The sequence below is a fragment of the Loxodonta africana genome, chromosome X (genome assembly GCF_030014295.1).
Source record: "Loxodonta africana isolate mLoxAfr1 chromosome X, mLoxAfr1.hap2, whole genome shotgun sequence".
Taxonomy (NCBI): domain Eukaryota; kingdom Metazoa; phylum Chordata; class Mammalia; order Proboscidea; family Elephantidae; genus Loxodonta; species Loxodonta africana.
Window position 1 is genome coordinate 55597365 of NC_087369.1, and position 24479 is coordinate 55621843.

At 41.8% G+C, this 24479-nt stretch overlaps 1 protein-coding gene across 1 annotated transcript; it reads left to right on the forward strand.

Annotated features, from left to right (window-relative positions):
- The first annotated feature begins 1687 nt into the window (after positions 1–1687).
- Positions 1688–12724, forward strand: RGN (regucalcin). Its single transcript, XM_023557922.2, has 6 exons — positions 1688–2107; positions 5096–5278; positions 6675–6890; positions 8905–9036; positions 9569–9723; positions 10617–12724. Exons 1-6 carry the CDS (start codon positions 1945–1947, stop codon positions 10665–10667), a joined length of 900 nt encoding a protein of 299 aa, XP_023413690.1. The 5' UTR covers positions 1688–1944; the 3' UTR covers positions 10668–12724.
- The last annotated feature ends 11755 nt before the right edge of the window (positions 12725–24479 follow it).

Consider the following 24479-nt stretch of genomic DNA (forward strand, 5'->3'; position numbering starts at 1 on the left):
AGGTATGGCTGGCATCTGTCTCTCTCCCAACCCCACAGCACCTTCCTATAAAATCAATGCCTCCTTTTTTTTAATTTACAATTCCTGGCAGGGGCAGATGACCCAGTTAGCAAGGTAAGTACAGGTTTAAGTGTGTTTACTTACTAATCTGTAACGAACAATTTCACATGGGTTCACTACATCTTTGGAAAATCCGCGTGGGGGGATGCAGCCCCTCCCCCCATCTGCGGCCCTCTCTCGGCTGAGCCCAGGTGTCCCTTCTCCTCCCCGCGCTCTGCTGCCTGACCTTTGAGCCGCACTAGAAGTTGCCAGCCCGTTCAGTACCCGGGTCGGGCCGGCCTCCCCGCCCTTGCTCAGGAGAAGAAATGCACCGGCCACAGCGAAGCAAGACCTGCTCGGCCTTGTCTCGCGACCAGGGGCGGCTGGAAGGAGAGCGACTGCCCCCTGCCCACCCGGAGTCCCGCAAGCCGCACCGGCCAGGAGGCGGGCTCTACCCTCAGCTGCAGCAGCAGTGGTGATACCGGATTGTGCGGAGGCCCCTCACCAGCACAGGTACCCGAGATGTGGCGCGGGCACCTAACGCCGCATCCCCGCCCCACTTTCTGCCACAGCCCCTTTCTGGGCCACGCTTTCTGGAGCCCAGCCAGAAATGGGACATTTGCTAATCCCCCGGCTTGCACGAGGGGGCGGGGGGTTAAAAATCGCTATTGCAAAATCAGGCGTCTGCTCTTGGGCCTTATCTAAGATTGATAACAAGAAGGCCTTTGATGCCTGTGTCAATTTTTAACAAACAATAAACAAACATTCCAAAAGCTGCAACGCTAGCAGTGTTTGAGGCTGATTTGAGCTGTGTGCATACATGTTTCTAAATATATATATGTGGAAAATATTATTCTCCTTTTTTTTTTTTTAATCTATCATTCATTTGCCCATGAGTGTGTGGGATCACTTACTTCAAAGCAGATAGCTGCCCTGGAAGACTGATGAAGATGAAGGCAATTTTTTATCTTTAACTTACTCCAGGCAGTTTGGGAAGGAGAGAAGACTCTTGAAAGTTGCCTGTTTTCCTTTTCCTCTCCTACATAGATTTGTTAGGTAATGTTTGTTGTTGTTTCTGATAGCTTTTTGTTTTGTTTTGTTTTTTGTTTTGTTTTGTTTTGTTGCCCTCCCATTTCTTTGGTCACAGTCTCTACCCTGCAGTCCCAGCATAGAATAGCCCTGTCTGTGAAGTTCAAGACTTCTTGCCAAACTGGCACAGTGCCTTCCTAGGCAGAAAAAAATAGCTGAGGGGCTGTCAGTTCCTAAAAGGTGCCCAGACATGACCCTTCCTCCAACCCATGGCATTGCCTGAATTTTAAAACGGATGTTAGTTCTAATTAGATGTATTATTACCGGTTGAACATATTTCTAAAAACACAGTTCTGCATTTAAAATGATCAGGAAAGCCAGCCCTAGTAGTCAGTGGGAGAAGGGAACCAACAGATGGGCAGGGCTGCAGGAGAAGGTGATCTGCAGACGCCCAAAGGGGCCACCAATGAGGGAGCTGCCTGCCCCCAGACTGGCCTTGGGAGCTAAGGTGCAGGCATAAAGGGCAGCCTTACATTGTCTGAACCACTCACTCTCTGAGGGTCAGCCACGCCAAGGTGTGGGTGTTGGAGTGTGGCTTTTTTTTTTTTCCTTTTTTAAAGGTATCTTTAAAAAGAATCACTGGTAAGTGGACTGAAGATGTCTCATGCTATCTTTTTTCTTTTTCATACATGTCTCTCTTGGCACATTGCATAGCTTGTCTTGTTCTGCTTTTGCAAAAACAGCCTTTCCAGTTCTAATAAAATAGTTCGTACTGGGATCTTACCAGGGTGTTAAGCCAGGCGTTTTACTTAATTTGTTACATGCAATTGCATTTCATTTTATCTTTGTTACATTCAGTAGATTTCCACTCTGACAATGTCTTCCGTTAAGATCGAGTGCATTTTGCCAAAGAACTGCCGGTGTGGTGAATCTCCAGTGTGGGAGGAAACATCCGACTCTCTGCTCTTCGTAGATATTCCTGCAAAAACGGTTTGCCGGTGGGATTCGCTTACCAAACAAGTGCAGCAAGTGACCTTGGGTAAGGATGAAGGCTGTGCTCTGATCTTCGCAGACAGCCATCTCTTCCTAGTGCAGGAACAGTCACCTAGTGTTTGCCATTCCCCCTGAGATCTTCTTGTCAAAACATACACAATATGCTTTAAAATTTGGGGGTGGTTAGGCAATCTGTCTGCACTCCATGTACTCCCACTTTGATCCAGGAGTAAATTATGGGTGGTCATTACTTTCTTCCTCCTCTGTGGATGAGGGGCAGCATTCCCAACTATTTTTAGATGACAAGGCACTATGGTATCTTTCCTTAACAACTTCAGATAACAACGTTGAAAGCTGTAGAGCCAGTTGGTGGCACAGTGAAAACTATCTGCCCTGGTTCAGGCTAAGACCTTACTTTTCAAGACAATGACAAATATATCTCTTCTTTAAATGTGAAAAGAAGAGCTTCTGGACTTCTAAAGCATCAACCAGGGACTATCTGTTGAGGGTACAAAAAATGATTCATGACTGAAATTCAAGTGCATTTGAGTGTGATTCAGTTTATGATCATGTGCGTTCCCCCCAGAGGAGTGGTTTATCAGATTCTATGGACCAAGGGAATGAGCTTGATGTGATTAGTGATAGTGAAAGAAGGTCCTTGGTTTCATTGTTGTGGTCACAGGAAGGGATAACAGGAATTCCCATAACCTTTAAAGAGGGGACACTCTCTTAACCTAGAACTGCAGACCATAAACTTTTTTTTTTTTTTAATGAGAGGGAACAACTTTTTAATTCTGCCAGGGTTGTAACTGTGACTGGAAGGCAAAGTGACTGTGACCTCTGAGGTAAGAGTGGAGGAAGAGCCATTGCCTTCCCTAGTCTCTTTTCCAGCACTCACACATGCCTATCCCTGCTCTGTTGTTGCTGTTGCCCTGGCTCCTGGTGACCCCATGCACAAGGAAATAAAACTGCTGCCTGGCCCTGCACCATCCCCATGGTCAGTTGCTGATCAGACAGTTGGGATCCATAGGGTATTTTTTCTTTTTTGTGTGTGAAAATATATACAACAAAACATATGCCAATTCAACAATTTCTACATGTATCATTCAGTGACATTGAGTACATTCTTGAAGTTGTGCAACCATTCTCGCTATCCTTTACCAAATTATTTCACTACCGTTAACATAAACTCAATGCCTCCTAAGCAAAAATTCTCCCTCTTTCCCTCCTCCCACCTCTGGTAACCACTAATAACTTTTGGTTTCTATAAATTTGCTTATTTCATATAAGTGAGATCATATAGTGTTTGTCTTTCTGCGACAAAGACTTATATTGCTCAGCATAATGTTTTCAAGGTACATGTTGTGGCATGCATCAGAACTTCATTTCTCTTTATGGCTGAGTAATATTGATCCATAGGGTTTTCACTGATTTCAGAAGTAGATTGCTAGGCCTTTCTTCCTAGGCTGGCTTAGTCTGGAAGCTCAGCTGAAACCCATTCAGCATCATAGCAACGCCAGGTCTCCACTGACAGATGGGTGGTAACTGCCCATGAGGTGTATTGGCTGGGAATCGAACCTGGGTCTTCTGCATGGAGGGTGAGAATTCTACCATTGAACCACCACTGCTCTACAAAGACCCCCCAAAACATGGAAAAGGCTTGTGGGGTCAGCAGCAGCTTGGAAAGCTAACAAGAGAAGCAGGTCCCAGGCCACAGGTTGGGACTCTTGATGAAAGTAGAACCCTTCTGCTGGTGTCCCACACATTCCCGCGACCTCTATTGGCTCGAAGCAACTTCTGAGCTACTCCCAGAGCACCTAGCACCCTGCACTGAATAGGTGCTTAGGAAATATCTTCAAAATAAGTTCTGATACATTTGTTTCCTGTGACTGCTCACCACAGTAGTCAATCTCTCTAAAAAAAAAAAAAAGTTTTCTTATACATGGAAAAATATTAAACCCAGAAAACTTATAAAATTTTAAAAATATAAAATGTAGTAATATAATGAAGAGATGCATCTACATTTCTATTTATTGCTTTTACCATGTTTACTTCCAAAAAGGATTCGAGAAACAATTTTCAATTAAATACATACAAAATGGGGCTCCTTAAAAAAGGCAAGCCATTTATTGGAGGGAAGACCCTTAGGTAGTGCAAATCGTTTGCGCCCGACTACTAGCTGAGAGGTCAGCAGTTTCAGCCCACCCAGTAGCACCATGGAAGAAAGGCCTGATGATCTGCTTCCGTAAATATTACAGCCAAGAAAGTCCTATGGAGCAGTTCTACTCTGTGAACTACACATGGTGGGGTCGGAATCGACTAGATGGCAACAGTTTTGGTGGTTTTGTTTTGTATTGAAGTGCGGAGAGAGGTATTCAGAAAACCTAGTTGCTGTGGCTAAACACAATTTGTGTGTCTGAATTTCCTGGAGGTCAGGCACATTGAGCATCTCTGAGTTGCTCTGGCTGCCCCTAGCTTAGGAACCCGTCCTGTGAACTTGATACATTCCTCTACTGGGCCTCCTGTCTCAGTGTATTATTCGCTGCTTCTCCCACTAGACTGGGGGCTTCCAGAGGAGTTGGGTTTTATTCACCTTTCTATTCTTGCCGCCCAGAGCAGCACACAGAGTTCATGCTCGACAAATACATACTCGGCTACGTAGCTCTCAAGGAGCTCTGGTGGCACAGTGGTTAAGTGCTCAGCTGCTAACCAGGTGGCGGTTTGAACCCGCCAGCCCCTCCGCAGGAGAAAGATGTGGCAGTCTGCTCCTGTAAAGATCCCGGCCTTGGGAACCCTATGGGGCAGTTCTATTCTGCCCCATAGAGTTGCAACGAGTCGGAATCAACTTGACGGCAACGGGTTTGGATTTTTTGGTTTATGTAGCTCTCACCATTCAACAGAAGGAAGATAACACTCACATTGTTGAAAGAGCAGGCCTCCTTCTCTGAGAGATGCCAAGTGGGTGATGGACTCGGTGTGCTGCTCGGCTACTGGCCCACTTGCCGCATTCTGACTGCTGCATTTGCCTTTGTAGATGCCCCCGTCAGCTCCGTGGCCCTTCGCCAGTCAGGAGGCTATGTCGCCACAGTTGGAACAAAGTTCTGTGCTTTGAACTGGGAAGATCAGTCAACAGTTGTCCTAGCCACGGTGGATAAAGACAAGAAAAACAATCGATTCAATGACGGGAAGGTGGATCCCGCTGGGAGATACTTTGCTGGTATGATTAATCTTTTACTGAGCTTTGCAGGAAGCCATAACATGACTAATACAGGGCTCACTGCTATAGTGGTAAAAGCATATCACTTTTTTTTTTAAATGAGAAAATCTTCCTAGTAATCCCTTTCAATTTCTGTCTCTAGCAAAGACTAATATGTATGGTAGTTTTGTAGTTTAAATGAGCTTTAAATACAAGGATTTTGTGTTGTTATTGATGTTGAAATTAGAAATCATTTCAAATTTACAGAAAAAAATGGAAGCCTAGTATGAACAACACCTGAATACTCCTTACCTAGATTCACCTATTGTTAACATTTTGTTCCCTTTGTTTTACCGTTTGCTCTCTCTCTGTATTTAAAAATGGAGTCTCTGGGTAGTCCAAAATGTTAACATGCTTGGCAGCTAACCAAAAGGTTCGAAGTTCAAGTCTACCAGTACATACCTTGGAAGAAAAGCCTGGCGATCTACTTCTGAAAAATCAGCCAATTTGAATCAGAGCCATGCATATGCAAGTCCAGGATGAGCCCAGGAGATCATAAACAGCTGTATGGGGTCGCAGTCCTGAGCTCCTCCCTCTCCACTCTCTCCTGGTACTTACAAGTTTCCTGGAGTCCCCTTTCCATTTCTTCAGCCAGAAATCACCCACTTCTATGATTGTGCTGCCTCTGGGCCACGCAGCGAGATGACACAGAGAGAAAACTTAAAAGCGACAGTTTGGTTCTGCCCTTTTGGAGCTGCAACTTCACCAAAAGGAGAGGAAGCTTTTGCTCCTGTCGTTTCCTGTTGCTGTCCACCTCTCTACTGTTTCTACCCCTGACACAGATTTGTCTGGGTACTGGTGATTGTGAAAATGGATAGTAAAAAAAAAAACGGGGGCTTTCTCCCACTCTCTCTGAGCTTCAGGAATTTCCTTTTCTGCTTCTTGAGCCAGATCTAGAGAATTTCTCTCAGATCTCTGTCTGCACCACTTCTCACTTCTGGGTTTCAGGCTGCATTGAGTTCTGGCCCAGAGATACTAGAGGAGAAAATGATGAACTTACCACCAGTTCAGTGGAACTGCAAATTCCGGTGTTCTTCCCTGATCCACCTGCCGATATTAGTTTTCAGAGCTCTCAAAGAGCTGCACCGTGCATCCTGTCTAGGTTCTATAGTTGTCTTTAGTGGGAGAGTAAGGCTGGTGTGGGTTTACTCCGTCTTAGCTGGAACCGGAACCTCTCATTATAGTTCTAATTTAATTTGCAAAGGTAGTTATCGTTAAAAAAAATAGAACTCAGATTGGGATTGTATAATAATTTTCTTGATTTAAACACACTGGAAAGAATCTTTGGAGAGAAAAAATGGTGTAGTGCATGGGACAAGATGCGTAGGCTAAGCTCAGTTCTCTTTGATTTTTGTAGGCACCATGGCTGAGGAAACAGCCCCAGCAGTTCTTGAGCGGCACCAAGGGTCCCTGTACTCCCTTTTTGCTGACCACCATGTGGAAAAGTACTTTGACCAGGTGGACATCTCCAATGGTTTGGACTGGTCCCTAGACCACAAAATCTTCTATTACATCGACAGTCTATCCTACTCTGTGGATGCCTTTGACTATGACCTGCAGACAGGACAGATATGTATGTGCTTCTTAAATTATTTTTATCAATACTGCTGGTATTTTTTTCATATGCATGTGACTGGTAAGCCACCTCTCCCTCAACACCAAGTGAAAAGGTCCTTCTTTGTCAAATAGAGAGCTTTCCAATGCTATTATTCCAATATAGTCATTATTACAGAGACTTGACTATGCTGCCAATCAAACCGTGACCCTCAACACAAGTAAACATGGCCATAGTTGGTGGCGCAGTGGTTAAGAGTTCAGCTGCTTCTTGGATCAAGTAGACACGTGAGACTATGTGGGCAGCTCCTGTCTGGAGGGAAGATGAGAGGGCAGAGGGGGTCAGAAGCTGGCCAAGTGGACACGAAAAGAGAGTGGAGGGAAGGAGTGTGCTGTCTCATTAAGGGGAGAACAATTAGGAGTACATAGCAAGGTGTTTATAAATTTTTGTATGAGAGTCCAACTTGATTTGTAAACTTTCACTTAAAGCACAATAAAACATTTTTAAAAATTTCAGCTGCTAACCAAAAAGGCCGGCAATTCAAATCCACCAGCCGCTGCTTGGAAATCCTCTGTCCTTAGGGTCACTATAAGCCAGAATCGACTCGACAGTAATGGGTTTGGTTTGGTTTTTGCCATAATATGGATACATCCTTAATCCCCTTTCTTGCCACCAGCACCAGAAAGGAACTCACTATAAAATGGATCGGGCTTTACCAGGAGGTGCTTAAAGACATGATATACAGCAGAATGGGATGAAATAGCAGAAAATTAGAATTTTGGGTTGATATTTCTTATTTGTATTTTAGTTAACCATAGGCAGGTACTCAGAGACAAATTAACCCAAACCAAAACCAAACCCAGTGCCGTCAAGTCGATTCCAACTCATAGCGACCCTTTCAAAATGGAGACGTAAAAAAAGTGGTTGCAGTTCAGCTCCATCAATGTGCTTAAAACGAACCATGGTTAGAAAGTGGGAGGGAAGGAATCATTTAGAAGAATTTAGAAGGGAGTACTTGAAAACTGTTTCATGAAAGGTACCTAACCAAAAAGGCAAAAACCTTGAAAGAAATCACAAACCACTTCATGCAGATTTAATCAGGGGCAAAATATTCCAGTACACTGTTCTTTTTTATGACAGTTTTTACACATTTTACTTATACATGGTTTTAATATTTTTTTCATTGTACCTCGATCTGATTACTATAGTGACCCGGTTTTTATAATGTAGAGTTCCTCTGGAATTTTTTTTTATTTTATTGTGGTCAAGTAGATATTATTAAAAAAAAACTTTGCCATTTTAACCATTTTGAGGTGTATAATTAAATTAAAAAAAAAAAACAAGAATTACATTCACCATGTTGTGTAACCATCACTCTGCATTTTGATACTTGGTTTTTGTATACTATGAGTCACCTCTTAAGGCCAGTCAGTTGCTTTCCGCGTGCCCCTCCTTTTGGAAATAAGTGCTTCTAATACTTAGTTTTGATAAGGTGATTTTGGAGCGTTCGTTTAGGCAGAATAAGAACTCGTACATTTTACTAGTTTTTGTGCTGGAACTGCTCCCATGGCCATTAAATTGCCTTCTACATCTTGGAGTAAATCAAGTAGGCATTTTTTGTGACTAAAACAGCAAAAATCCATCCACAGACTGAAGTTTATCTGAGATGGGCGTGCAAGGGCTTCAAGATCAGGTCATCCTCAAAAGAACTCTGGTATTTTAGTAAAGATTCTATTTTCTTTTTTCTCTTCTCCTTTGTAAGCCTTTGACAGACATGTTTGTGCCCAACCCAAAGGGAGTGAATCCAACCCAAATCATGTGGGAAAGATTCTTTGTTGAGGGCTGCCCACTCATGTTTCTGGACATTTTTGATTTAGAGTTTGGAATCCTTCTCAATATCCCGTCTGTGGTTCCCACATGCCTGACATCAGATAAGCCGAAGTGACCAGTATCTATGATCAAGCTTGAAGGCTCACTATTTGATGGTCAGTATTGAATGGCCTGTTTTTTGTTTGTTTTGTTTTTACCATAGTCAACCGCCGAAGTGTTTACAAGTTGGAGGAAGAAGAACAAATCCCAGATGGAATGTGTATCGATGCTGAGGGGAAGCTTTGGGTGGCCTGTTACAACGGAGGAAGAGTGATTCGTTTAGATCCTGAGACAGGTAGGCCCACAGCAAAATGAAAAGTCCCTGCTATGTCTAGAAAACACCAGACACTAGGGACTCAAGAAACCTCATTACTGATGGAGTTGGGGATATAGTCAAAGGTTTCGATTGGATGATTTTGGATAACGCCCAAAGATAGAGTCCAAAATTTATAGTCAGAACTTCTTTTCTTGTGGAGATAAGTTTCTTTTATTTTTTTGCAGTATTTTTTATTGTAGTAAATGACAAACATATTTAATGATACATCTCTCTCTAAATATATAGATAGCATTTGCCATTTCAACAATCTTCACATGTATAGTTCAGTGGCATTAGATATGTTCATCATATTGTTCAACCATCACTATTAACTGTTTGAGATAAGTCTTCTTGCTCAAAATAAATTGTCAGAGAAGGTAGGCTAAATGCATGGATGAATTCTGACCACCAGAGTCTTCTTAGAACTTCCTTATTACTTCCCAAGAGATTCAGAAACATGGTTCAGGTTGGAAATGTGCTAGAACTAATGTTTAAATATTTGGTTACCTAGGGAAAAGACTCCAAACTGTGAAGTTGCCTGTTGATAAGACAACTTCATGCTGCTTCGGAGGGAAGGATTATTCTGAAATGTATGTGACCTGTGCACGGGATGGAATGGATCCTGAGGGTCTCTTGAGGCAGCCTGAAGCTGGTGGGATTTTCAAGGTGATCTGGCTATTTTACTTTATTTGGGGCATGAGGTAGAGGATCCTTGGTTAAGTAACTGAGTGATTAGTGCTTTTGCATACTTTCAAAACATACATAATGGTACAGTGAAACCTGTGAGAGCCGAAACTCAATGGGATTGCCTTGTTTTTCCGGGTCTCACAAGTTTTCCACCTTTGACAAGGTGCAGTCTTACCACTTTTCTATCACTCTCTATTAGCAGAAAATATTTGAGTTTTCCTTCTCTGACAGATTTCCACCTCACACAGGTTCAGGCTTTTGCAGGTTTTACTATATTTAGCATTTTAAGCTCGTCATGCTAGACTTAAAAACATTTTATTTAGATTTTCTAGATTATAGGCTATCCAAATTCCAGGACAATGTGTTTAGTCTACTTTAAGTATAGTACTTAAAGATATTTTTTTGCCTTAAGTAGCATTTGTTGAAATTCTTCAAATTGGTAGAATGAGCTTAGAAAACCAGTGTTTGAAACATGTTTACAAGATCAGCTGATTGTTTTGATGTCACAAGAATATTTTCATAATTTTTTGCAACAAAACAAACACTAACAAAATCATAGACCTTTTGAGCTGAAAAGAAATGTAGAAATCATCTGACTCAAACCCCTTTCTTAACAGATGGAAAGATGATAGGAAATGGAAAAGAAATAAAATCAGTTTTAAATTCAAGTTAGTTGTAAATAGTTGCTAATTGAATTATTATCTGTGTGAATAATAAGGTTTGACCATAAACACCTAGCCAAGTCATTCCTTTTTATGACAGGGAATAAAACAAGGATAATATGTGGCTAAATGTATTATTATGAATCATAAAAATGCTTTCAAAGAATACTAGTGAATTACCTTTTACCAGAATTTCTCTTCTTTCAACAGATAACTGGCCTCGGGGTCAAAGGAATTTGCCCCTATCCTTATGCAGGATAAATGACAGGATTTCTTTCCTGATGGAGGAAACTTTGAAGACAGCTAGAATTCTGGGGCTGTGATCTCAATCTAGTTAGAAAAATGAAGCAATGATATTATTAATAAGCTCAAATTTTTATTTACAATACTTAAAAGGTAGAGCATTTTTAACAAGGGGTGACGGGTGGTTTTGATAACATACTATAAACCCTTCTGAAAAAGGTAAAAACTACAGAAGAAATGCGAAGAATTGTTCAACTGTCAACCAGCCTCTTGACTGCAGATTGCTTGGGAAAAAGGGACCATATCTGTTCTTTATTCTGCTTTATACAGCTTCAAAAAAACAATAAACAATAGCCTGTTAGTAACTCATTGCTTATATGTTCATTTTTATTTTCATCATACTCTTGTAAAATATACCACGATGCTAATCTACCTTGATATTACTCTTCCAATGTTATTTTACAAGCTAAAATACTGCTGGGGGTCAAAGGAATTTGCCCCTATCCTTATGCAGGATAAATGATAGGATTTCTTTCCTGCTGGAGGGAACTTTGAAGACAACTAGAATTCTGGGGCTGTGATCTCAATCTAGTTAGAAAAATGAAGCAATGATATTAATAGGCTCAAATTTTTATTTACAATACTTAAAAGGTAGAGCATTTTTAATAAGGGGTGACGGGTGGTTTTGATAACATACTATAAACCCTTCTGGAAAAGGTACTACAGAAGAAATGGGAAGAATTGTTCAACTGTCAACCGGCCAGGTAAGAATTAAACACTGGCAACATCCATGGTTCCAGCTACCACCATCTGGATGTATAAGTAGTATATCACTTTGGAAAGAATACTTTTTTAAATGTAGCTTATTGAGATATAATTGACCTGCACATATTTAAAGTATACAATTTGATGTTTGACATATATACACATTCATGAAACCAATACCACAATCAAGATAATAAACATATCCACTACCCCGAAATTTTCCTTGTACCCCCTTTGTAACCCTTTTCTTCTGCCCCTCTATACACCCACCCGCTTCCATCCCCAGGAAACCACTACTGATCTGCTTTCTGTCACTATAAGTGAATCTGCATTTTTGAGAATTTTATGTAAATATACCCTTTTGTCTAGCTTCTTTCACTCAGCATAAATATTTTGAGATTCGTCCATATCATATATAGCAATAGTGCATTCCTTCTTAGTGTGAAGTAGCATTCCATCTTATGGGTATATCCCGATTTGTTTATCCATGTCAGTGGGTATTTAATAGATGTCACTGTTAATGGACATTTGTTCCCAATTTTTCACTACGGCAAATGAAGCTTCCATAAGCATTCATGTACAAGTCTCTGTATGAGCATGTGCTTTCATTTCTCTTGGGGAAATACCTCGGAGTGGAAGGGCTGGATCTTACTGTAGGGCGTGTTTATATTTGTAACAAACTGCCAAACTGTTTCCAAAATGGTTGCCATTTTATATTGGTACGAGCCATGTGTATATCAAAGTTCAGTTCTTCCACATCCTTGCCAACACTTGATATGGTGAGTCTTTTCAAAAGTAGCCATTCTAATAGAAGCGTAGTAGGTATTTAATTGGAGTTTTTTTTTTTGATAATTTTTATTGAGCTTTAAGTGAACGTTTACAAATCAAGTCAGTCTGTCACATATAAGCTTATATACACCTTACTCTATACTCCCACTTACTTAATTGTAGTTTTAATTTCTATTACCCTAATGACTAATTGGAGCTCTGGTGGCACACTGGTTAAGAGTTTGGCTGCTAACCAAAAGGTCAGCAGTTCAATCCACCAGCCACTCATTGGAAACCCTATGGGGCAGTTCTACTCTGTCCTATAGGGTCAATATGAGTCAGAATTGACTCAACGGCAAAGGGTTTTAATGACTAATAAATTTGAGCATCTTTTCATGTGCTTATTTGTTGTCCATATATTTTCCTTGGTGAAGTGTCTGTTCAAATCTTTGCCCATGTTTTATTTGTATTCTTAGAATTCTGTATGTATTTTAGATATATATCCTTTATCAGATATGGGATATGCTAATACTTTCTCCCAGTCTGTGGCTTGTCTTTTCTTTTTTTTTTTTAATTATTGTACAGTACAGTGCATTATCAGATATGGGATATGCTGATACTTTCTCCCAGTCTGTGGCTTGTCTCTTCTTTTTTTTTTTAATTATTGTACAGTACAGTGCATTTTTTCTTTTGGTGTACAGTTCTATAAAATTTAGCACACGTATCAGTTTCTGTTAACACACCATAATCAGGATACAGAACAGTTCCATCACCCACCACCCCCCCCGAAGGAAAAAAAAAAAACCCTCATGCTGTTCCTTTATAGTCATAGCCCTCCCCCATCCATAATCTTTGGAAACCACTGATAAGTTCACCATCAGTAAAGTTCTGTCCTTTAAGAATGTCACATAGGGACAAGAAATACTTCATACCTAGAATCTTTAATATCAGGTATCTGAAGCAATTTGCAGGTTAATTTGCCTAAAAAAGTTCAGAAATATCCTAAAGCTATAAACCAGGTTTAGGCTTATTTCCTATTCATATGCCCAATGAATACCCGGTATACTGCACTACCTCCCATCCCTACATCAACCCTGGAAGCAATCACGATGTCCATTTTATATTGAAATAGATCTAAAGTCTCACAACTCAAGCATGATAAACCCGAGATGCAAACTTGGGTTTAATATAATCACATATAGTACAAGCATTTTTACTGCAACACTAAATGTATTAAAGGGGAAAAACTAGAAACAAAATACCCACCAATAGGAAATTTGGTGTATAAATTTGGGTACATTCATTCAGTGGAATAATGTGGAAGCCTTTAAAAAGGTTGAGATAGAGTTGTATGTGAGGGCCTCTAAGGTAATCATTAAATGAAAAAAGCAAGGTTCAAATCAGTACGGAAAATCGTATCAGGTGACAAAATGGTGGACAATCACACAATACTGGGAATCATGGCCTAGCCAGGATGACACATATTTTGGGGGGACACGATTCAATCCATAACAATGAGCCAATCTGTTATTTAGCTAAAAAGTGACCTCAGGGGGTAGTTTCGGTTCAAGGTTTATGGAGTATCTCAGGGTGATAGTCTCAGGGAGTCCTCTAGTCTCATCTGGTCCAGTAAGTCTGTTCCACACTTTTCTCCCCTTCTATCAAGATCCATCTATTGTGGCCCTGATCAGAATGGTTGGTGGTGGTAGCTGGACACCATCTAGTTCTTCTGGTCTCAATGTAGATGAGGCTGTGGTTTGTGTAGACCGTCAGCCCTGTAGACTAGTTTCTTCTTTGAGCCTTTGGTTTCCTTTTTTCTCTTTTGCTCCGGACGAGAAGAGACCAATCGTTGCATCTTAGATAGCCGCTCACAAGCTTTTAAGGCTCCAGACGCTACTCGCCAAACTAGACATAGAACATAAACTTTGTGGACTATATTATGCTAATTAATCGAGATGTCCTATGAGACTATGGTCCGTAAATAGAGATTTAAGAACTTTAAATGATGTCGAAGGCACCAAAGCTAATAAAGTTGGAGGCCAGTTCTCTTGAGCTACAAATATTTTAAATACTCTTTAAAAATGGTTTATGTCTTTAAATGTGATCAGCAGTGACAGGAAAAGTTAACGGGAAAATTTAAGTTAAATATTCTGGTAGCTTCTCTTAAAATCTCTCTAATATATATGACTTACACTTTTTTTCCTCTTAATTTTAGAGGAAGAGAGTCAGTTTATAACATGTTTAGAGTGATTATTCTCCTTATTAAGGATGAAGAGTTGGGGGAGGAATGCTGAATGCAGTACTCTGAAATTACTGTGTACCTCAGAGTAAGTATGAGAAAATAGATACCGAAAGAGATATTTTTATTTCGTTGTCATAATGACCACTAAAATCCTATGTAGTATTTTGTTACTGTTAAACTAATCCTGAGATAAGAAAGTTCATCAAAGTTCATTCAAAAAATTAGTTTTGACTAATTGAAAGACTAGTAAATGTCAGCCAAAGTGCCATACACTAGAATACAGCTGTGCGCAAGAGCGGTGGCACGGTACAAGCCCTCACAGTAGGCATGGAGACAATAAACTGTCAATTACAACAGTAGTCTGGCAAGAACCAGGATGGAGGATGCATACAGTGTCAATTAGGGGTGGTTTTGGGGAAAGGATTGAGATCCTTTGGGGGCAAATGGGAGTGTAACCTATTCCAGATGCAGGGCAGAGAGGTGGGAGTGATTAGGAAGGCTTCTTATGTGAGGTAACATGTAAGCTGAGACCTGAAAAACAGTCCAGGCTAATATTGGAAGGACAGAAGAAAAGTGTGCCACTAAGGAAAAAAAAAACCTAGTGAAGAAGGTTTGAAGTGAAAACTTCATATTTAAAGAACTGATTGGAGTGGATGTGGGCGGGGGTAAGGACAGCGTGCTAGGAAAAGCCAAGCCTATTAAAAAAGTAAGAGCTTTATCCTGAGAATAATGGGGTATCAATGAGATATTCTTAAATAGATGAGTGACATGTTGAAATTTTCCCACTTTGGCTACAGTGTAAAATGGAGAAAAGCAGGATGAGAGGCTGGAAGACTAATTTAGACAGTGAAAGATTATGGTGACTCAGACTAGGATGGTCGCAGTGATGGTGGTGGTCTTACTCGGGACATTTAGGAGATAGAATCTACAAGATTTAGTGGTTTCTAGATTTTTTATTTGAACATCTGGGTGAATAGAAACTTAGTAAGTTGACATTAGAAAAATAAACTTCTAATTAATTACTGGCTTTCCTGTTTTAGAAACTCTATGGGGAAGTTCTACTCTGTCCTATAGGGTCGCTATGAGTCGGAATCGATGGCAATGGGTACGGGTTCCTGTTTACGATGCCTCCTTTTTCTTCCACCGTTTCTTAGTTTTGTGGCAGTTTGCTGGTTTTTGAGCTAGTGGCCATCACACTTTTCTGTGGCCAGTTCTTTTCTACTCCGAGCTATTCAATGGAAAAACGGGTCACGTTCTACCTTAAGAATATGATGTCTACCAAGGTATTCTTTGGAGGAGAGGGTATCCAAAGCCTGGAGAGTCAAGGAAGTGCTCATTGAAATAAATGTGACATTTTAATACCAAGCTAGAGGTATAAAAAAAGAGCATAATGTAGGAAGTAAATGTTTCCCTTTCTTTCTCCAATGCCTGGCTTCATTTTCTAGTGGTCACTTCCATTAACAATTGTGTCTTTCTATTAACTTTCTTATTTATCTTACTTCACATACAAGCTGCAAAAAGAAAACAAACAAAACAGAAAGCAAAACAAGCAAAAAAATAAGCCCCAAGGATCCCACCAGTGTGCTGTGGCAGGCCAGGGGACTGGTTCCCCAGTCAAGCGTGGCTTCATGGGTTTTCAAGAAGCAAAGATAGCACACGGAGCCAGGTGTTCCCAGAGAAAGGAGGGGGAGGTGGTAGGAGGCACAGAAGAAACCAAAAGAGAGGAAAGAACCAACACCAGCTCAGGGGCCCAGCCAGCGTGAGCAGGGCAAATCCAAGCAGCCTGAGGCCAAAGCAGTTGCCTCCTGGCTAAGAGTCTGCAGCTGGCAGGAAGCAGGGGGAGCCAAAGGTGCGAGCAGAAAGGGAGGCTAGAAAAGGGTATATCACTCTTTACCAGGAGCTCTGTCTCCTGCTGGGAACTCCGTGAAGCTGCTTTCTCTTACTGCCTGTCCACTGAACTCCGATGTGGGTGGGGTGATTACAAGCAGCACAGACGCTGCACTTCCGGGACAGCCAAACCACTTCATCCAGCCAGGGAGCTGGGAGGTAGAGCAGCAGGGAAGAGAATGGGGGGTGGGAAAGCATGTTTTGCTGGTTACCAGGTGCGCTGTCTCCTGCTGGGAGTTCTGCAAAGCTGCTTTCCTGTGCTCCCTGTTTGCGGATCCCTGACAGGAGTCCAAGATGGCAGATTCATGCTGCATTAGCTGATGAGGCCCTCTGCACGTATTTCTCCTAGCTCTCCGTCCTCTGTCAATTTCTTATTCCATTCGGTGCTTGGCTGAGTTCTTTATCTCTTCATCTGGCACTTCAGGTTCCAGGAATGACGTTTGTCTGTTTTACTTAGGTTTTCGGGTCTTTGCTGTGGAGAGACAGCATGGTACTTTTGTCTATAGCACCATGTTGGCCAGAATCTACTTGATTTTTGATAGAAGAGGTCAGGATACAGTCTATGGAGGGAGAGGTCAAAGTCTCTGGAGAGAAAGGTGGGGACATAGCCTCTGGAAGGGTAATATGGGCATAGTCATTGGTAGCAGTGGTCAAGAGTTGATTCCCGTGAAGGAAGATGGAACTTAGTGACAGGGCCAAAGAGTATGGAATTAGTGCCTGAACTGAAGTCTCTGGATCTCATTTCTGGAACAAGGACCTTAGACATAGTGCCTTTCAAAGGTAGGTGTGGGTCAACCCATCATCTAGGGGTTGACTACATGGTCATTTGGTAAGTCAGATCAACCTGGTGGCCTGATTTGCAGGTCAACAGATAACTCAAAGTTAACAGTTTACCAGATGATTCATTTTGCAAGTAGACCACTTGACCCGTTTTGGGCATCAACCAGATGTCTCAATTTACTGGTCAATTAGATGGTGTTTTCATAAGCAAGGTTGACCAAATGGCCTTTTCAAACAGCTGACAGGGAAAGGCTCAGATAAATGTAAAATAAAAAAAAACAAACCTGTTGCTGTCAAGTCAAGAGTAGAACTGCCACATAGGGTTTACAAGGAGCACCTGGTAGATTCAAACTGCTGACCTTTTGATTAGCAGCCATAGCTCTTAACCACTATACCACCAGGGGTTCCCAGATAGTGTAAGGGCCTTAATTTTTATCATGAGTGGAGCTTCTTAGGGCTGGGGGAAGTGATTGAAAACCTCAATGTCACTGGGTTGAGCTCCCTTGGCCAGTGATCTGGGAGGGAGGAAACTTTCCAGGGGCTGGGGATCACCCATGAACTTCAGGGTGTCCCTCCTCAAAGTCCTAAGCACCCTGTGAGTTGGCCGTTGAGGCTCCCACTTTATGACCTCTTTTTTTCAGAAAGCCATCTGATCAAGAGACTAGCTTGCCGTGGCAGAGGGTAGCCCTGTCTGGTGCTTCACGTAATCCCTGGACTCAGAGGAAACTCTAAACCTTTTGAAGAGGTCCTCCAGGGCTCCAGGTGTTGGTTCTGCCACTCCTTATCCTCCCCATGCTGAGAACCAAGGTGAAAAAGTGACCAGGATGATTTCAGGCAGCTAGCTGACTCTGAAGGGGGAGCCTAGTCTGGTGCTTCACATAGATCCTGGTCAAGGAGGTCCCCAAAAGGCTTCTTTGCCCGAAGAAGCTCCTCTGGTTGAGCTAGCTGCAGCTTTCTGACCTTTCATGTCTGAGAAACAGGGTTGGGAAGCTACTACCTGGGTAGAGGTCATATAGCTAGATAGGTACAGAACTCATATCTTGGTCTTGGACTTATGATCATGTCTAGCCCCTAAAGGGTCCAAATTAAATGTCTCTGTATCCACTAGCAAGCCCATAGGTCCACCTTGTGCCAGACTCTGTTGAATCTCTCCTCCTTTCTCTGTTGTCCCAACACCTGGCCCCAGGTACAATTGTAAAAGTGGGCAGTTTCTGGACGGAGAACCAGGAAGAATAACCTAGGGAGCCCAGAAAGTATCAGAGAGACGATGGAGAAAGAAGAACTGAGAAAAGCAATTTCATAAAGTTGTATGAACACCTGGGCTCAAATCTGACCTGTACTTGCATGGATCACATCCTGATTAGCATACCAAAGACTCTGAGTTGTTGTTGTTAGGTGCCATTGAGTCGGTTATGACTCATAGCAACCCTATGTACCACAGAATGAAACACTGCGCCATCCTTACGATCATTGTTATGCTTGAGTCCATTGTTGCAACCACTGTGTCAATCCATCTTGTTGAAGGTCTTCCTCTTTTCCACTGACACTGTACTTTACCAAGCATGACGTCCTTCTCCAGGGACTGATCCCTCCTGACAACAAGTCCAAAGTATGTAAGGTGCAGTCTTGCCATCCTTGCTTCTAAGGAGCATTCTAGTTGTACTTCTTCCAAGACAGATTTCTTCGTTCTTTTGGCAGTCCATGGCATATTCAATATTCATTGCCAACACCACAATTCAAAGGCATCAATTCTGCCTTATTCATTGTTCAACTTTCACACACATATGATGCGACTGAAAATACCATGGCTTGGGTCAGGCGCACCTTAGTCTTCCAGGTGACATCTTTGCTTTTCAACACTTTAAAGAGGTCCTTTGCAGCAGATTTCTCCAATGCAAGTGATTTCTTGACTGCTGCTTCCATGGATGTTGATTGTGGATCCAAGCGAAATGAAACCCTTGACAACTTCAGTATTTCCTCCGTTTATCACGGTGTGGCTTATTGGTCCAGTTCTGAGGATTTTTTCTTTCTTTATGTTGAGGTATAATCCATACTGAAGGCTGTGGTCCTTGGTCTTCATCAGTAAGTGCTGCAAGTCCTCTTCACTTTCAGCAAGCAAGGTTGTATCATATGCATAATGCGGGTTGTTAATGAGTCTTCCTCCCATACTGATGCCCCGTTCTTCTTCATATAGTCCAGCTTCTCGGATTATTTGTTCAGCATATATATTGAATAGCTATGGTGAAAGGATACAACCCTGATGCACATCTTTTCTGACTTTAAACCACTCAGTATCCCCTTGTTCTGTCCAAACAACTACCTCTTGATCTATGTAAAAGTTCCTCATGAGCATAATTAAGTGTTCTGGAATTCCCATTCCTTGCAATGTTATCCATAATTTGTTAAGACCCACACAAACGAAAGCCTTTGCATAGTCAATAAAACACAGTAAACATCCTTCTGGTATTCTCTGCTTTCAGTCAGGATCCATCTGACATCAGCAATGATATCCCTGGTTCCACATCCTCTTCTGAATCCATTCTGAATTTCTGGCAGTTCCCTGTCGAAATGGCACTGCAGTTGCTTTTGAATGATCTTCAGCAAAATTTTGCTTGCATGTGATATTAATGATATTGCTTGATAATTTCTGCATTTGGTTGGATCACCTTTCTTGGGAATAGGCATAAACATGGATCTTTTCCAGTCGGTTGGCCAGGTAGCTGTCTTTCAGATTTTTTGGCATAGACGAGTGAACACTTCCAGCGCTGCATCTCTTTGTTGAAACATCTCAATTGATATTCCGTCAATTCCTGGAGCCTTGTTTTTTGCCAATGCCTTCAGCACAGCTTGGACTTCTTCTTTCAGTACCATCGGTTCCTGATCATACGCTACCTCTTGCAATGGTTGAATGTTGACTAATTCTTTTTGGTGTAATTACTGTGTGTATTCTGTCCATCTTCTTTTCATGCCTCCTATGTCGTTTAATATTTTCCCCATAGAATCCTTCACTTTTGCAACAAGAGGCTTGAATTTTTTTCTTGAGTTCTTTTAGCTTGAGAAATGCCAAGTGTGTTCTTCCCTTTTTGTTTTCTATCTCCAGCTGTTTGTGCATGTTATTATAATACTTTACTTTGTCTTCTCGAGCGGCCCTTTGAAATGTTCTGTTCAGTTCTTTTACTTCATCATTTCTTCCTTTTGCTTTAGGTGCTTGATGTTTGAGAGCGAGTTTCAGAGTGTCCTCTGACAACCACCTTGGTCTTTTCTTTCTTTCCTGTCTTTTCAATGACCTCTTTCTTTCTTCATGCATAATGTCTTTGATGTCATTCCACAACTCATCTAGTCTTCGGTCATTAGTGTTCAAGGCGTCAAATCTATTCTTGAGATGGTCTCTAAATTCAGGTGGGATATATTCAAGGTCATATTTTGGCTCTCATGGACTTGCTCTGATTTTCTTCAGTTTCAACTTGAACTTGCACACGAGCAATTGAGGGTCTGTTCCATGGTCAGTGCCTAGCCTTGTTCTGACTGATGATATTGAGCTTTTCCATCGTCTCTTTCTACAGATGCAGTTGATTTGATTCCTGTGTATACCATCTGGTGAGGCCCATGTGTATAGTCACTGTTTATGTTGGTGAAAGAAGGTATTTGCAATGAAGAAGTCGTTGGTCTTGCAAAATTCTATCATTCGATCTCCGGCATTGTTTCTATCACCAAGGCCATATTTTCCAACTACCGATCCTTCTTTTTTGTTTCCAACTTCCCCATTCCAATCATCAGTAATTATCAATGCATCCTGATTGCATGTTCAATCAATTTCAGACTGCAGAAGCTAATAAAAATCTTCAATTTCTTCGTCTTTGGCCTTAGTGGTTGGTGTATAAATTTGAATAATAGTCATATTAACTAGTCTTCCTTATAGGCGTGTGAATGTTATCCCATCACTGACGGAGTTGTACTTCAGGGTAGATCTTGAAATGTTCGTTTTGATGATAAATGCAAAGCCATTCCTCTTCAAGTTGTCATTCCCAGCATAGTAGACTATATGATTGTCTGATTCAAAATGGCCAGTACCAGTCTGTTTCAGCTCACTAATGCCTAGAATATCAATGTTTCTGTGTTCCATTTCATTTTTGATGATTTCCAATTTTCCTAGAATCATACTTCATACATTCCAGGTTCCAATTATTAATGGATGTTTGCAGCTGTTTCTTCTCATCTTGAGTTGTGCCACATCAGCAAATGAAGGTTCCGAAAGCCTTACTCCAACCACATCATTAAGGTTGACTCAACTTCGAGGAGTAGGCTCTTCCCCAGTCATCTTTTGAGTGCCTTCCAACCTGGGGGGCTCATCTTCCGGCACTGTATCAGACAATGTTCTGCTACTATTCATAAGCTTTTCAATGGCTAATTCTCTTCAGAAGTAGACTGCCTGGTCTGTCTTCCTAGTCTGGAAGCTCAGCTGAAACCTGTCCTCCATGGATGACCCTGCTGGTATCTGAATACTGGTGGCATGGCTGCCGGCATCACAGCAACATGCAAGCCCCCACAGTACCACAAACTGACAGACACGTGGGGGAAGACATTGAGAACTGAGCTAAAGCTATACCTCTGACCAGGTCCCAGACTGACTCCTGAGTGGTGCACACATGGGACAAAACTTAGTAGCACTGCAAAGCCTGTGAAAACTGAGCTGACATTGGAATCATATGACAGAAGATGGGAAGAAACTTGTGGCCCAAACCTAAACCATATAGATTCCTTGCTAAAACAAATATATCAACATTCTTCATAGGCTTTAAACAAGACCTTTAAACAAGAGTCTTAAATGTAACACTCGAAATGTCCAGGACAGAATCCAAAATTACTCTGCATACAAAGAATGACGAAATGCTCAATTTGAATGGGGAAAGACGATCAACAGATATCAAGAATGAGATGACACAGATGTTGCAATAATCTGACATGCATTGATGCAGTGGTTAAAAGCTCAGTTGCCAACCAAAAGGTCAGCAGTTGAACCTACCAACCACTCCTTGGAAATCTTGTGGGGCAGTTCTACTCTGTCCTATAGGGTCACTATGAGCCAGAACTGACTCCAGCCAGTGAGTTTTTTGGTGGTTTTTTATTATTAAAATACTTGAATGAGCAATCGTGAGAATTCTAGAAAAGAGAAGACATCAAGACTAACCAAACGGAAATTATAGAACTAAAAAATAAAATAATCAAAACTTAAAAATCACTAGATGGATTCAGTAGCAGAATAGACATGACAGAGGAGTCAGTGAACTTGGAAACAGGGCAATAAAACTTATTCAACCAGGGAGGCGGGGCCAAGATGACGGAGTAGTCAGACACTTCCAGTGATCCCTCTTACAACAAAGACCCAATAAAACAAGTGAAACAAGTATATTTATGACAAGCTAGGGCCCTGAACATCAAAGGCAAAGTTAGAAAATGGACTGAGTGGCAGGGGAAGGGAGAGACGGTTCAGAAGTGGAGAAGAGTTGCCAGACCTGAATTTCCGGGAGCCCCCAGGCACCATTCCTGGGAGTGGCTGTGGCAGGCTGATGGTAGCATTTGGCCACAGTTTCCTCAGGGAGAAACAGCCAGCCGCACAGCCTACTCACACCTCCAGAACCAGAGAACAACAGCGCTCTCGGCAAAAGCTAAGTACGTGACTATATTTTACCACACCCCCAGGCCCCAAACGGGCTTCAGTGGTTGTCGATTTCTCTGGGCCTGAGATAGGCCATACTGAGAGCTCTGAGCCATTCTCTCCACCTTGGAGAAGGAATAAATTCACAACTGGGGAGAAAAGATAATCTGCTAGCTCCAATAAGCTGGGAGCTCAGGACAGAAGTAGCTCCTGTCCAGGAATAAACAGTGCATGGACTTTGAATACCTTTCCCCCCTGCATGTACATGTGTGGGCCTATTTCAGGAGAATAGGCCCTTGTTGGCAGACTACAGCTGTTTCAGCTGTGCAGTGGAGAGGTGAGTGTTTGATGTTTGGCACTGCTTTGCCTATTAAACAGGGTCTTTTTTTTCACCTAGCCACATCAGGGGCCTAAGGATTGGTGGCTCCGCCCACGTCACATAGCCACCCATGACAGAGGTCCAAGGATAACCTCCCAGTCCTTACATCCAAAAGCATTGGGTGCCCATAGTCCATCTGCAGAACCCACCCACCTGTGCGCTCTAGGTAAGAGGGATGCACTTTCCTCACAGACACCCAGGGGATAGTTGTCAGTCCCCTGCCTTGTTCAGAGTGTGACCCCCTGCTGCAACCAGATACCTGAACCTACACAAATCACCCCTGCCCTTCTAAGACTGTAGGACAGAGCTTGTACCACACACTTGATGACCAACTACCTGGGCACCTGAGCTGAATCAATACAAAAAAAGTGAATGGACTTCTAGGCTCATATACCTGATAACAGCTCTAGCCAACTGGTGACTGGACGTTAGAGCTTCAAAGGCGAAAATAATCAAGCTAGCTCACTCAAGCAACCTATTTGGACATATCAAAACAAAGGAAGCCAGGATACAGTAAAACTAAAAAAAAAACCAAACCTGTTGCCATCAAGTTGGTTCTGACTCATAGCGACCCTACAGCATGGAGTAGAACTGCCCCATAGAGTTTCCAAGGAGCGCCTGGTGAATTTGAACTGCTGACCTTTTGGTTAGCAGCCATAGCTCTTAATCACTAGGCCACAGGGTATCCAGGATATGGTAAGCAAACATAAAATAAACTAATACAATAACTTATACATGGTTCAGAGACAACAATCAATATCAAATCACATAAAGCAGGCCACAATTGATTCAAGAAGCTCTCAAAACAAAGAATCAATGGATATCTGGATGAAGGTGCATTTCTGGAATTACCAGATGCAGAATACCAAAGATTAATATACAGAACTCTTCAAGACATCGGGAACTAGATCAGGAAGGCAGTCAATCAAAACCCAGAACAAGCCAAGGAACACACACATAAAGCAGTTGAAAAAATTAAAAGGGTTATTCAAGAACATAATGAAAAATTTAATAAGCTACAAGAATCCATAGAGAGACAGCAATCAGAAATTCAGAAGATTAACAATAAAGTTACAGAATTAGACAACTCAATACAAAGTCAGAGAAGCAGAATTGAGGAAGTGGAAGCCAGAATTCATGAGATGGAAGATAAAACACTTGGCACCAATATATTTGAAGAAAAATCAGATAAAAGAATTTTAAAAAATGAAGAAACCTTAAGAATCATGTGGGACTCTATCAAGAAAAATAACCTACAAGTGACTGGAGTGCCAGAACAGGGAGGGATAACAAAATACAGAGAGAATTGTTGAATATCTGTTGGCAGAAGACTTCCCTGACATCGTGAAAAAT

Bases quoted from the DNA above. Each gene is read 5' to 3' on its own strand.
- RGN (XM_023557922.2), top strand. From the start codon at position 1,945: ATGTCTTCCGTTAAGATCGAGTGCATTTTGCCAAAGAACTGCCGGTGT. The intron at 2,108-5,095 runs GTAAGGATGAAG...TTGCCTTTGTAG, and splicing joins AGTGCAGCAAGTGACCTTGG to ATGCCCCCGTCAGCTCCGTG. The intron at 6,891-8,904 runs GTATGTGCTTCT...TTTTTACCATAG, and splicing joins CCTGCAGACAGGACAGATAT to TCAACCGCCGAAGTGTTTAC.